Source organism: Styela clava, chromosome 7 (assembly GCF_964204865.1).
Source record: "Styela clava chromosome 7, kaStyClav1.hap1.2, whole genome shotgun sequence".
NCBI classification, from domain to species: Eukaryota; Metazoa; Chordata; class Ascidiacea; order Stolidobranchia; family Styelidae; genus Styela; species Styela clava.
This window is the reverse complement of record NC_135256.1, coordinates 6,556,287-6,569,738: the sequence shown is the minus strand read 5'-3', so window position 1 is coordinate 6,569,738 and position 13,452 is coordinate 6,556,287. Positions and strand designations below refer to the sequence as shown.

The 13,452-nt window shown below is 32.8% G+C and overlaps 1 protein-coding gene across 1 annotated transcript; it reads left to right on the top strand.

The window, feature by feature from the left end:
• The first annotated feature begins 2,438 nt into the window (after window positions 1–2,438).
• LOC120327885 (choline-phosphate cytidylyltransferase A-like) lies at window positions 2,439–12,565 on the top strand. Its single transcript, XM_039394242.2, has 6 exons — window positions 2,439–2,981; window positions 3,267–3,439; window positions 5,208–5,317; window positions 5,687–5,803; window positions 6,269–6,433; window positions 9,804–12,565. The coding sequence occupies exons 1-6, from the start codon at window positions 2,599–2,601 to the stop codon at window positions 9,957–9,959; spliced, it is 1,104 nt and encodes a 367-aa protein (XP_039250176.2). The 5' UTR covers window positions 2,439–2,598; the 3' UTR covers window positions 9,960–12,565.
• The last annotated feature ends 887 nt before the right edge of the window (window positions 12,566–13,452 follow it).

Below are 13,452 nucleotides of genomic sequence, written 5' to 3'. Positions count from 1 at the left end.
TACTTGACAAAACGTTTGATAGCCTATCCAAAAGAATTTATCCGCAAATACAAAATAATACAATGAATACGTTTAGGAGAAATAGTTTACTAAATAAGTGTTCAAATGAGTTAAGGCAAGTATGGGAAGCTCTTCCGATAGAATGGAGAGAAATCCTATCAAGAAATAGAGAAAATAGTCCAAAGAGGTTACTTATCAATAGGTACAATGGGTCGAAAGACTTATCCACTAAACAAATTTATAAGCTTTTGCAAAGAAAGAAAAACAGTGCATTTTTGAATAATCACAATGAATATATCATAAATAAATTTCAACTAACCAAGTCCATTAATTGGAACAAAATATGGAAAATTAACATAGGAAATAAGTATAAGGAGTTGTGTTGGAAGGTTATTCATAATGGACTGCCAACAGGGGATAAAATAAAACACTGGTTCATGAATGAACCAGGTATATGTGTTATGTGTGAATGTAATATTAAAGAGACTTTATGTCATTTATTTTTGGAATGTCAATGGGCTGTTGATTTCTGGCAATGGTGCTGCGTAGAAAATAATCGAATTACTATTTTAGCAAATGATTCGGAATGCAAATCTAAATTAATCACAATAATATGCGGAAAATCAACAATTTGGGAATATAGAAATTCAGTAAAATATGATGAAATAGTTAAAAGTAAAAGTAGTATGCGCTCAATATTCAAATGTAAACTGATAGGAGTTTTAAATTTAATGAAAACAAGTGAAAGAAATGATTTACTATTGTATGAACATATGGATGATCTCATACATAGGTCAATCATGATGTGACATGACATTGACATTTTCTATGCAACACCAACTTAAATGGATAGTACATGAAAAGATTCCAATGTCCAAATTTATGCATCATTTTGATTTACCGTAATTCATACATAGATAGTGAATAGAAAAATGCCAAAAAACCCACTTTGGCTGTTTTCTGATTTTCTGTCTAATTTTCTAATTTCCATGCGAAAACTAACTAAATCGATTAATTATTGGTAACTATATATAAAATGTGTGCACGAATTGGATGACGACTGATAATATGGATTAACCTATATTCAATGGATATAAACTGGACTATATATGATACAAAACTCCGGTAAGAGAGTAGCCTACAACAGCCCGAAAGTTTATTACTATCGTGTATTTTGTTTAAGTTTGGCCCAAGCCTCATTTAATTGGGCTTGTGTTTTTGTTTGCGTGCTGGTGGGCAGGCACATGAGATACTTCATGTTTTAAACTTTTTTGTAGGTTTTGCTTGCCCTCCAGAATTCTCCATTTTTAATTTAGGTTTGTTATGGAGTTTTCGAAATAAACTATCTATCTATCTATCTATCTAATGGTATGGTTTTATATTTTAATTGTTACATATATTATTGAACTTGTGGGTAATGTGTTTTGAAATTATGAAATTGTTTTAATTGGGTGCAAATTATACTAAGTCGACAATAAAATTAATATACGAAAATTCCGTTTGGCAATGGAATTTATTTGGCAAAAAAAAAAAAAAAAAAAAAAAAAAGGTGTCGTCAGGAGCATGGACTTACGCAAAGTGACTGTAAAGTTATAACTTAGTCACTTTGGGTGGTATCGGTATGTTAGTCGTTGCTTTGGTTGTACGAGAGAGGTCGTTGTCGTTGAGAGTTCAGTTTCGCTCTCGCAGGCGCTATTGCAGTAATAAAGCATTATGCAGTCATGGGCGATCGTCGCTATACTTCTACAAGCAAGACCTGAAGACCTTTACATGATTGTGACATAATTTTTAGATGACCTAGGCAGGGCAGGAGGGGGTCACGATTTACTAATGACATGTTGTAAAATCGTTAGTCGAAGTCCACTACAGCACTAGAAGTAGACTACGGTAGTCTGGTACCGGTACATAGACTAGTTGTCGATTTCTTCCAGTGCGAGATAGAAAAATAAAAATTTGTGCTGTATTTTCGATGCATATTTTTGTTTGGCATTATTCGAGCTGTTATTGCAGTATTGTGTTTGTCTCGCTATACAGCTATAACCTAGGCCTATACTGGAAGTACATACTGGCAATTGTAAATTGCAAATTTAACATAACGAAGCGAACACATCCTACTTCTTTTATCAATACCCTCTCACCTAAAATCTGTACGCTTCAAACATTACTTGAGGTTTCGTTTGCTTTCCCGATTTAATAATCAGTTTTATTTATTTTGTTTTTATCACTTATTTTATCGTCTATAGCTGGTTATAGAAATTTTCGAAATAAACTTATGCTTATACATATCTGACATATTGGAAAAGTAAGCACAAGTACTGAAGTACAGACAAATCAGAATATTGACTCTCGCAGTCTTAATCCTGTAATGCAGTAATGGGAGGTTTTTTGTAACAAGGCCCAAATGCTGAAATGCAAACACTGACAATCATTCTATACTGTATGTTCTGTAATTTCATATTCTTGTTTAGTGTTATTACATTCTACATATTGACATTGGATTAGGAGATCGGCTCAGTTTTTAATGCAACACCATTGGTGACACCTTTGGGGGTCTACCATAGTGATTCAACCAGATTTTTGTACAAAAAAAAAACAGAAATGTCACAAAAAATCAGTGCAAGAAAGCGCAGTCTGCCCAATAATTCTGATTCAGAAGACAAATCAGGGGGTGAAGTAATTGCAAAAAAAATTTCCAAAAAAGCAAAACCAGAAATCGAGAAAGAAGATGAATTTCAGCTTGCCCTATACGTGCCAGCGTTACTGGCAGATCCAGAAGGTAGCTCACATCTTGGGGAGTACAAAAGGGTAACTAAAGAAGAAGCGATGAATGTACGACCACCCCATCGACCAGTTCGAGTCTATGCAGATGGGATTTACGACATGTTCCATTCTGGGCATGCAAGAGCCCTTATGCAGGCAAAGAAACTTTTTCCTCACACTTACCTTATCGTTGGTGTATGCAGCGACGAGTTGACTCATAAGTATGTTTATTGTTCAAGTATTGCCTAAATGTCATGCTAGATAAGCATAAGGCTGCAAGGGGTTCTAAACTTTTTCGATGCATACCTTTGGGATCTGTTTGTGTTAGTCAAGTGAATATACCCCCTACCCATAGGTTTCAGTTCCTTGACACAACTTGATGTAAAGTGGGCGAACAAAATTAGTTACTTCCATATTGATACAAACACTTCTCGAGCGCCATTTTATCTATAAAATATTTCATATAAAATATATATCAGATAACACAAGTCCTTGATTTTCCACAGATTGAAAGGTCGGACTGTCATGTCAGAATGGGAAAGATACGAAGCAGTTCGTCATTGTCGATATGTAGATGAGGTTGTACGTGATGCTCCGTGGTCATTATCACCAGAATTTTTGGAAAAGCACAGAATTGATTTTGTGGCTCATGATGACATACCTTACAATGCTGGGACAGGTATGTGCAGCTGGTTCTAGAATATTTTGCCATAGGAAATTTCGCCGCATGAAAATCACGCCGAAATCACAAATACTTGTTTTACAGATAAATGCTCTATTGGCGAATTTTCCTATGAGGCGAATTTCCTGCGACGAATTTTTAGAACATGTTTGCAGCTTATGAGAAATACCCAATAATCTGATTAATTTTGTTAGTTACTTAATAATAACCATTTATCTCAACAATCTTTGTAAGGTTGCAAAATATTTCCTCATTTCTAGTTAGGTTATCGAGGGATAATTGAGGTGTTCCCACAACCTCAAAAATGTCACTGTATGTTACAATTCATCTGCTAATATCAATACCTAATATATTTATAGCATATGGAGTGTTAATAAATTGCTCTTCTCACTATGTAAGTTCTTTGCACTATCACCCTTTAATATACCAATATTGTTGTAGTTCAATGACCCCATGTCAAAATGTAGGCTCAATTGTTGAATTGCTCAATTGCCTATGTGCTTCAGACGAACTTTATTAAAAAAATTAATTCAAAGAATTTGGATAAATAGGTATTGTGTTTTTCTTTTATTTAAAAATGTTAGCGTTGAATCCCTGTGCTGTGTATATTCGGAATAAAATTTTTCATAGTATCATGATTTTTCTGTTAATTAAATATGTATATTTAGAATAAATCCATATAATGCTACTAAACTATTCTGATATTGAACTTAGTAAAGTTTAACTTATATATTTCAACTAAGCAGATTTAGTGAAACAAACTTTCAAATAATGATAAAAATAGTTTGTTGACTGAATCAAAACAGTATCTTTCAAATATGACATTTACAATGAATATTAGAAAATGAGGTATTAGTTTTTCTGGTATTCTGAAGTGGAAAAATTTACATGTTTCAAAGTGTTTTTCCAGTCATATCTCATTTTGAATTTTTGACAAGAGCCAGCAGTATTGTTCCATAGGCTACCCAATTATAAATGATGTGTCTTCTGTCTACCTTGTCATCTGCAGAAATAAATTATTAACCAGATCAATCAATGACTTAATTACCACATGTCATTCATCATTCAAAACCTACTGTAATTATCAGTGATTACACAACACAGATTAATCGAAATTTTTAAATCTTATAATTTTATACTGTAGTTGTATTTGAACTTACGATAATTGAATAAATATTCAATTGTAATTGTAAATTGTTATTAGAAATCATCTCAATCCAACAAATTCATTAACTTTGCCTGGTTTTGCTCCACAAGATTATTCGTATGTTTCAGTTCAATCACCACAGTGTAAAAGCCCCAAACCCACAGATTGTCCGAGTCGAAAGTTGAGTATAAGTTCGAGTCATTTCATTTAGATCAGTGGTCCTCGACCTTTTTTAGTTTGCGGACCGGTACAATTTCAAAACTAGTATTGCGGATCGGTGAACTTTTAAAATCGTCCCAACATGTCATGAATGTAAATGAATGAATCTGAATGTAATAAGACAAAAGTATGCAATTCATAAGCAGACAATTCCATTTAATGAGAAATTTGCTGCTGTCTTTTTGATATCATACATGTAAAAGGTGATTCTAATGAAGTCAATAGGAGTTGAAACAAAACAAATAAGCAGGCCATCAATACCTTACATTCTGCAGTTGAGATATTCTATTGGAATATATTTGACGGACCGGCACCCCCCCAATACTGTAACAAAACAATGTATTACCTTTCCAAAACTGATTGTAGATGTCTAACAATAAATTGTTGTTTCGTTTGCAGGTTCATCATCTGGAGATGTTTATGCTCATATCAAAGAAGCAGGAATGTTTTGTGCAACTCAAAGAACAGAAGGAATATCTACTTCTGATGTCATTACCAGGATTGTGAAAGTAAATAATTAACCATCATGTATTATGTCTGTATATTACAGGTACCATCGTCACATTATGGACTTTTCACCTGGGGGGGAGTGTATTATTTCATTTATGAAATTTGCAATTTTATTCATGACAATTTTATTCACTGTTCTCATTCTTATGTTTCTTTATCGCCACTATGTTGTTGTGCATCGGTGAAATGCCATGATCTTGTAGTTATCGGCGTATTGGAAAACGATTTCATCCTTCATAATAAATACCGTATTTTAGGAAATTGAATTATCATTTAGTAAGAATGAAGTTGACTGTACTGGCATACTCTTACATTAAGAATATTCACTTAATTACACTGTGTGATCAATTTTTATTTCTTATTAACAGGATTATGACATGTATATTCGACGTAATTTGGATAGGGGATACACAGCTAAAGAGCTCAATATAAGCTATATGAGAGAGAAGAAGATTGTCGTGCAAAATACAATGGATAATGTGAAGGTACTGAGACTTGTATATCCTCCATTGATCTGATCAATAATAACATGTAGGCTATATTATTAACTTCATTAACTCAGTATTGGATTTAAATATTTCATTTGTATATAACTACACTGAACATTTCCTATGGTCTCTTAAAAAGCTTTTTCTTGAATTACATTTGAGAAATATGAAAATATGATTGCAATATATGTTGCAATATGTTGCAATATCAACTCTACAAACTGTATAAAAAATTTCATTTTAATTTGAAAAAATTACAAAAAAATAGCTGTATTCAGGGCTAGTTTTCAAATCAAAGTTTAAAGCCATATTCTCCAAAGTATTTCGATAAAAAGTTAGATATGTTTTTAAGAGTCAATAATATTCGTTTCTCTCGTTTTTTTCTCAATTTTTGTCCCTTTAGTTTAAAGCCCTACTATGTATTTGACCAATATTAATGTAACTATTTTTCAACTAAATCAGGCGAAAGTAAAAGACATGGGAGAAAAATACAAGACTGTGGTGAAGAATCTGGATGACAGGAGGCAAGAAGTTCTTGAAAAATGGAGAGAAAAATCAAACGATTTTGTTCGTAATTTTATTCAAATGTATGGAACTATGAATCAATACAAAGATCAAATTATTGAGGTTTGTTTTGTAAATCTTCATTTTTCGCGACAAACAATTCATTTCGATCTGGAAAATTATCTGAAAATTTTGGGTCTACCGTATTTATATAGCATTTTCTTTTATTGAGTATGAAATAACATATAATATCTCTGTGCAGTGTGCGTGTGCCTGTGTTTGGGCAAAACCTATCGCATGAGAGATTCCCTAAATTGCATAAAAATGTTTTAAAAAAATATTCATTGACATTATACAACAAAGTAAATTGATTGCTCCCTATCAGAGTATTTCAGTAAATCATATAGGGATTAAGTGTTTTCAAAATATTATCAGGCCACTGCCGAGTGCGCCGACCCCCAAAAAATCTTATATGTATAATATTTGTACCTGCCATGCTAAATCTGCAGTGAGGCAATTGTTAAATAACCAAAGAAAGATTGTATTGTAATGGAGACAACTAAGACGGAATATATCCAATATGCTGGAATAGTGTTTGAACTTAAATTTCTCATTTTGCGGAATATGCCCATTGCAGCACCAATGGATAAATTCAAGTTTTTGCTGTTTCATAAATTAAATATTTAGATATGAAAACCACAAATTTGTGTCAATGCCCTGTGTGACGTCTTTTATTTAAGTTGGTTGAAAGCTGTGCAATAATCAGGTTTGGTTCCTGTCTTATATGAACTTTTGGAACCATTTGAACGTCTCAGGTTTCTCTTCAGTACATTGGACACTGGTATATTTTTTTACCATAAAAGGGATATATTACTCAAATCACTTTAATTTAGAATTGTTTATTTTAATCCAAAATATAAAAAATTTTAAGTTGGTATGGCCAATAGAATGTATCATAATTGTCACAGTCTTGGCAAAAACAAAGGTTATGGTACAAATAGAAATCTTTAATGAGTTATAAAATTCAATCAGGCCTACTTAACTCTGAACAAAGTTGAATTTTAAATTCAATGAAGCAGTGAAATTGCTTTTGATAGTTGAGTCATTTCTTTTAAAAAAGAACTTTGCTCAATGTGTCACGTTGACACACTCATCTCCACTATTGTTGAACAATATGCTGCTACAGTGCTACGAATTATCTTCAATGGTGTTCAATATATTTTGCCTTTGTCATCAAGTTTTTTCGAAGTTTTCTAGCAGAACAATGACTTGATAACTGTAGTAAGCCCCGCTGATTATTTTTAGTACATTGTTCCCTCAAACAAAATAGTTGAGGCGTAACCTTACATAATTACATACTAGGCTCAACAATTGGTTGGACTTTGACTCCTAAAATGATATTGCGTAATGCAAAGTGTTTTTTGTTTTGTTCGGCCATAATTTTATTGCATTTTGCTGATTCATAGCAAAGATTGTTAATGTGGTATGTGCACTTAAGATAGGTCTAAAGTACTAGATCAGAAATAATTTATCTCAAGACCAGAAACATTGAATTTAAAAAGTAAACAATACTAGAAAATGGAAATGTCTGGGTGTATGCTTGTTCTAGTGTGTCATCTGCAACCTTCTATGCATGTTGTGGCCTTGTCTGATCAAGCAGACTTTCTCAGCGTTCACAATAAATTTGATCCTTATAATATTCTTGAAGATATAAAGGTGACTTCACTTGTATTTCATTCAAATTCGCCCTTTTCTGATACAAAGTTGTACAAGAATTGTTTGCAAGCTGTTAATCTTTGTACCTTACATAATTCTGTTGATTTATTTTGTTGGACTTTGTTCTGAGTTGGAACAATATTGTGCAACAAATAGATATAAATTTTATATGACTATATTCATGGTCTGTGACTTAAAGATAAATCTACACAATTAATGCCAATATTTATTTTATGTTATGAAATCCCCACATGTGTGTGACATCTTGAAAGAAACTGCAAAATGATGTATTAATTCATGTTTTGTCTACTTATCAATATTTCATTTTTCTGCCAATTTCTATTAAAATTTAACAAGCCGTGTTGGTCATCAATGAAAATATAAGCAGAATGAAACTTTCTTCAAAAGGAAACAATATTTTTTGTGATTTGGATGTTATACTGAATTCTATTATTTTGGAAGCAAAAGTATTTTAATGGAAAAAATGCAATATTTTATTAGTGGTCTGATATCCATTTTGTATTTAAAGTGTTTTTTAAATTTTTAAATCTTCTGTACCCCGTCTAATATACTAGAGGCATACACACCACGAATCATTTTGAAGTACCGGTATTTGCAGAGATACAGATAGGTTATTTCAAAACAACCTGTTTGCATATAGAGTCATTGCTTGCTCAGCATTTGAGACATTTGTTCCTGCGGACTTTGCTTTGCAAATAAATTGTGTGAACGATTTGATGACATTGTTATCAAACCAATTATATTCATTAATGATATGATCATAGTTCAGCTTAAGTTAACGTGATATGGTACATATTTGATTAAAATCACGCCATGAGCCAACATGACAAGTAATTTCATGCAGCGATCTTGTCATTGTTGATCATAATGACTCACAATATCGGCTATTACAAATTCTCGGAACAAAACTTATATCTCTGAAAAGTTCCTAGATCAATTAATAAACAAACAAAACATGCATACTATGCAGTTTATAAACTGCTTGTCTGAGGAAGTCTGATTTTAATCCGACGATAAACGTTACAGATATACATATGTGTTAGTGTGCAGCAGGACTCTTGAATTGCATAGTATGGTGTTTTTATTCCTGCTACAGCATCCTAGCATTATACGCATGCGGATCCACTAGCACAAAGGCATATGGGGGAGGATTGGGAGTTAGTCTCGTCACTCGTGCAACCTCTACTGATAGTTAAAACATATATAGTTAGTATTCCAGGGATGCACAAAACTGAACAATATAATTTTTAATATTCTGAAACATTCTTTTTTGTTATTGTATATATTCAATTCAGTAGATAATTTATGCAAATCATGATATATTACTTTCTTTGTAACAGAAATTTGATTCTGTTATGCTACAGCCGCGGGCCAAATCTGGTCCGTTGGGTAATTCAATCTGGCCCGCCTAATGCTGCCACAACCAAATTAAAACCAAAGTTTGATGTTTTGTCTCGAAGAAATTGCAATTAAATTTAGTTTTGGCATGAGGCTTATTGTTCTCCACTTTTGCTTTTGTAACACTAAAATGTAACTTTTGTGTCACACATTCGTGGTCGCTATTCTAAATGGGCAAAATTTTTGGCTCCTGATTCAAAAACCTTGCCCACCTCTGTGTTATGTTATTCTCACCAAAATCTAAGTGAAATTTATACTTCTTACTTTCAGATGCCGAATGCCAAAAAAGGCATTTCTGAATTTCCCCAAAAAATCAAAATCTTTCACTATAATTACCAATATTCAATCCTCTATTCAGGCAATGTCACCAGGACGTACCAGTCCCAATGGCGAAGGACCAAGATCTCTATCTCCAACACTGTGGGCTCGTTCTTCATTTTTCGGGAACAAACCGGAATTATCTGGTCAAGTTTCAAGAGAAGATCAAGATTCTGATATTTCAGACGAAGAATAATAAATTGCAGTATTTACTGGTTATCTTGTAATCATAAGAAATTGTTGAATTATAATATAGCTGTCAGAAACGGGTATAACCACATGTAACATTGTTAACTTCATTTGGTTATACCGGTAGAATCAGTTTAAGTATTATTATTAGAAATTTTGTTCATTTTCACGAAGTGCATTGACCTAGAATAAAACAAATTTGGATATATATATTATATATTTCCATACAAAATAGGCTTTTAATTCGCATGCACTGCTTTTTTTATGTGCAATACTGCTATTCTATTTTCGTTTTCAAATATATGTGAGTCATTGCAATTTATGAGTTCCAATCTCTGCTTAATTATTTATCCATTTTAGATTGTATTAGCTACACATGTTCTTATAAAGGAACTTTCAATGTAGATGTTTCAGCACTCCAGAAGTATGTGTACCAATATGGTGGTAACTAATTTTGTTCGCCTATTTACATATCTGTTTAAAAAGACTGAAGCCTATGGGCAGGGGTATGTATGTTCACTTGGCTTACACAGACAGTCCCCGAACTCGCAATACAACTGAAATAAGGAAAATCGGAATAAAATTTTGGCCTAACCCTGACCTGGTACACATACTACAGGAGTACCGATGCTTCTGAATTCATTTCTATTGTTATGGAGCGGGCATCTGAGATTTGAAAACATTATTTAACAGCATAATTCTCAATAATTCCCATTCACTGCTGGTTGGGAATATTTTTTTCAAAGAATATATTTTTACTTATAAATGTAATTTCATGTATATGTGGTGTTATAACCATAAATGTAAGCACATTAAGGCTTGCCATCATCGATGTATTATTATTTTCTCATAATTTAATTATTTTCCGCTACTGCAAGTTCAGCACTAAAAATGTTAGTTTAGTTACATATGTAAAGTTTTTTTTTGTCATTAATTTGACAATTTTATTGCACAATAACGTGTGTTTGTTTGCCTAATGATGGAATGCTGAACAATATTAGTACTTACTACTTACCTAACTTGCTAATTAGATTGAAAAATGTTTTCTTATGATGAATAATTCAAAGAGGTTCAGAACAAGACTTTTAAGGAGACTTTGGTATAACAGGCATATTGTGGCTGAATATTTTTAGTTTACACTTTTTGCTTCTTTTTTCATAAAATAGCTCGATTAATCATTGAGAAGGAATTATTTGTGAGACTAAGTTGGGTGTCCTCCATGAAATATATAGGTCTGGTGATCTTTTACACCCGATTCCTAATTTTTTATATGGTTAACAACTGTTGATGGGATTCCAAATTTTGAGAATGGGAACTCACTAACAAGAGGGTTAGTGAGTCCCTTATTTAGAAATTAAAGCCAAACTCATAGCTCTAAAGTGCAAATTGTTCACCTAATATTATCACATTCCGAAAACGGGTTTAAGAACCCCTTAATCCCATTGCTGTTAACAACCTAATTTACCTAGATTTGCTCAGAAGAATTTAACAAGAGATCTAGTTGGTTTGATCACAGTAAACTAATATGTGTTGCTTCATTTGATTTTTTGTATATATTTTAAATCTCATATTGATTACCAAGCAGTGCAATATTTTAATCAGAACATTGCGTAATTTATATTCCCACAAACATAAGAAGAAAACAAATGGCTTATAGGCAATGGGGTACTGCACTCTTTTTTTTAAATCCTAAAATATAATGAACTCTTTTGCTGATCAATTTTAAGTGTTACTTTCCAGTCTTTGTTGAATTAATTTTTAATATAACTGTGACAGACATGTAAATTTATGTCAGAGAAGAGACAATATCCTTATTGTTTATTTAAAAACCAATATTAGTACATTGGAAAGTAGTATGGTACACAAACTGTGTTTCTATTGGTATTTGTGAACGATTTTAGGTTGAAGTTTTTGAAATATGAATTTAAAGATGTAGAAATACCTTCTTGACAATATTTTTCTGTTATTGTCATCCTATCTATAGTTCGTAACTTTGTGAAGCGCACAAAGGATATTCCTATAGTATTATATTGCCTGCCATTTACTCCCAAAATGATCAAAATTTCATTATAATAAGCCAATTTGTATCAAGGTGGAACAATTTTTGCTATGACATTGTTTTGTTTAAATTTCACCATTTCACTTGCTGTTCTTATGATTAAATTTTTGATTGTTTCCATCTGATATCAATGGCGTCCATGACATTAGATAAATTCAAAGAGGTAATTTAGGTAGTAGAAAATGTGGACTTGAAAACTGCAAACAAATGGAATAAATTTGGAGTGAAAAGGGTCTCTCAATTAAATAGTAAATACCGTAGATTGAGCTGTGATTGAGTAAAGAAATCAAGCCATTTTTGAAATTGACATAACAGGCTGGTATTTGAATTCAATTTGTTCGATATATTCAAGTAATTTTGTACAGTTCACTTATTCACATGTATTCTACTGTTAAACAAAACTATATTAAATTTTAGTTGGATTATTACTGCAAAATGTCAGTATTTCAAATGAATGTACGTACAGGTTGCAGTCTAGATAAGAGTAATTTATTTTAATTTGTTATTCCATTATTGGCTGTAATTTTCTTCGCAAATATAAAATTATTGTTGCTCTTCCGTTGTTTATTCTATGTTGTACTGCGAAATGTATTCTAGAGTGATCATTCACCGTTTTGCAGGCATGAATTTTGAGATCAGATGAGATTATTTCAAATCAGCAGCACAAATCGACTGAACCAATGAAGAGTCAAAAATATAACAACAAACTTGTCACAATGAACAATAAAATAAAACGGATTGGGTGGTTGAAACTCTCAAGTGCGATTACGATTGCAGATACCAGTAACTTTTTGCAGTAAACAACTCGTTCCATAAAAATCCCACTACAGACTGTGTCCAGTGTTTAACCCTTATTTTTGTAGAAGGGAACAGAGTCGCACAATTAATTTTAGATTCGTTTTGTCAGCATTGCGACTCGGACGAATATGGGCTACTTCAGACTGTGCTGGTTAATGGTGAGCTCGTTGCAGATACGGACCATACGAGAATACAATTTTTCAAAAGCTCTCTTTATTAGTTTGAATAACAAGCTCCAGACGCAAGATGGAGCAGCTGTACAGGTTAACATTTTATCTTTCTTAGTCACGCAGGTTCAGGGAAGTCGCGAAAGCTCTAGTTGGAAAGTGTGAAGGCAAGCACACTAAAGAAAACTAACAACTGCTCCCGCGTATTTGTACGCCCGATGTTTTGCTATTGAATCTCTTTTCTGTAATTTCATCCCGGCTGCCACAGATCGTGTTTACGTAAGTGGATGGAATGCACGACAATCTAAACCAGTGGTTCTCAAACTTTCTTAGTCCCAGAGCCGCATTTCAAACCTCAAAGTTATGAAGAGCCGCACACAAACAACGCAAGGTAAAATAGCAACAAACCTTAAGCGCGTATTTAAAATACCAAGCCATCGTAACTACAACACACGTAACAACTAGGGCTGGGCAAA

Coding starts and splice junctions, on each gene's coding strand:
- LOC120327885 (XM_039394242.2), top strand. CDS start 2,599: ATGTCACAAAAAATCAGTGCAAGAAAGCGCAGTCTGCCCAATAATTCT. Junction 3,440..5,207: donor ACCTTACAATGCTGGGACAG/GTATGTGCAGCT, acceptor TTTCGTTTGCAG/GTTCATCATCTGGAGATGTT. Junction 6,434..9,803: donor ACAAAGATCAAATTATTGAG/GTTTGTTTTGTA, acceptor TCCTCTATTCAG/GCAATGTCACCAGGACGTAC.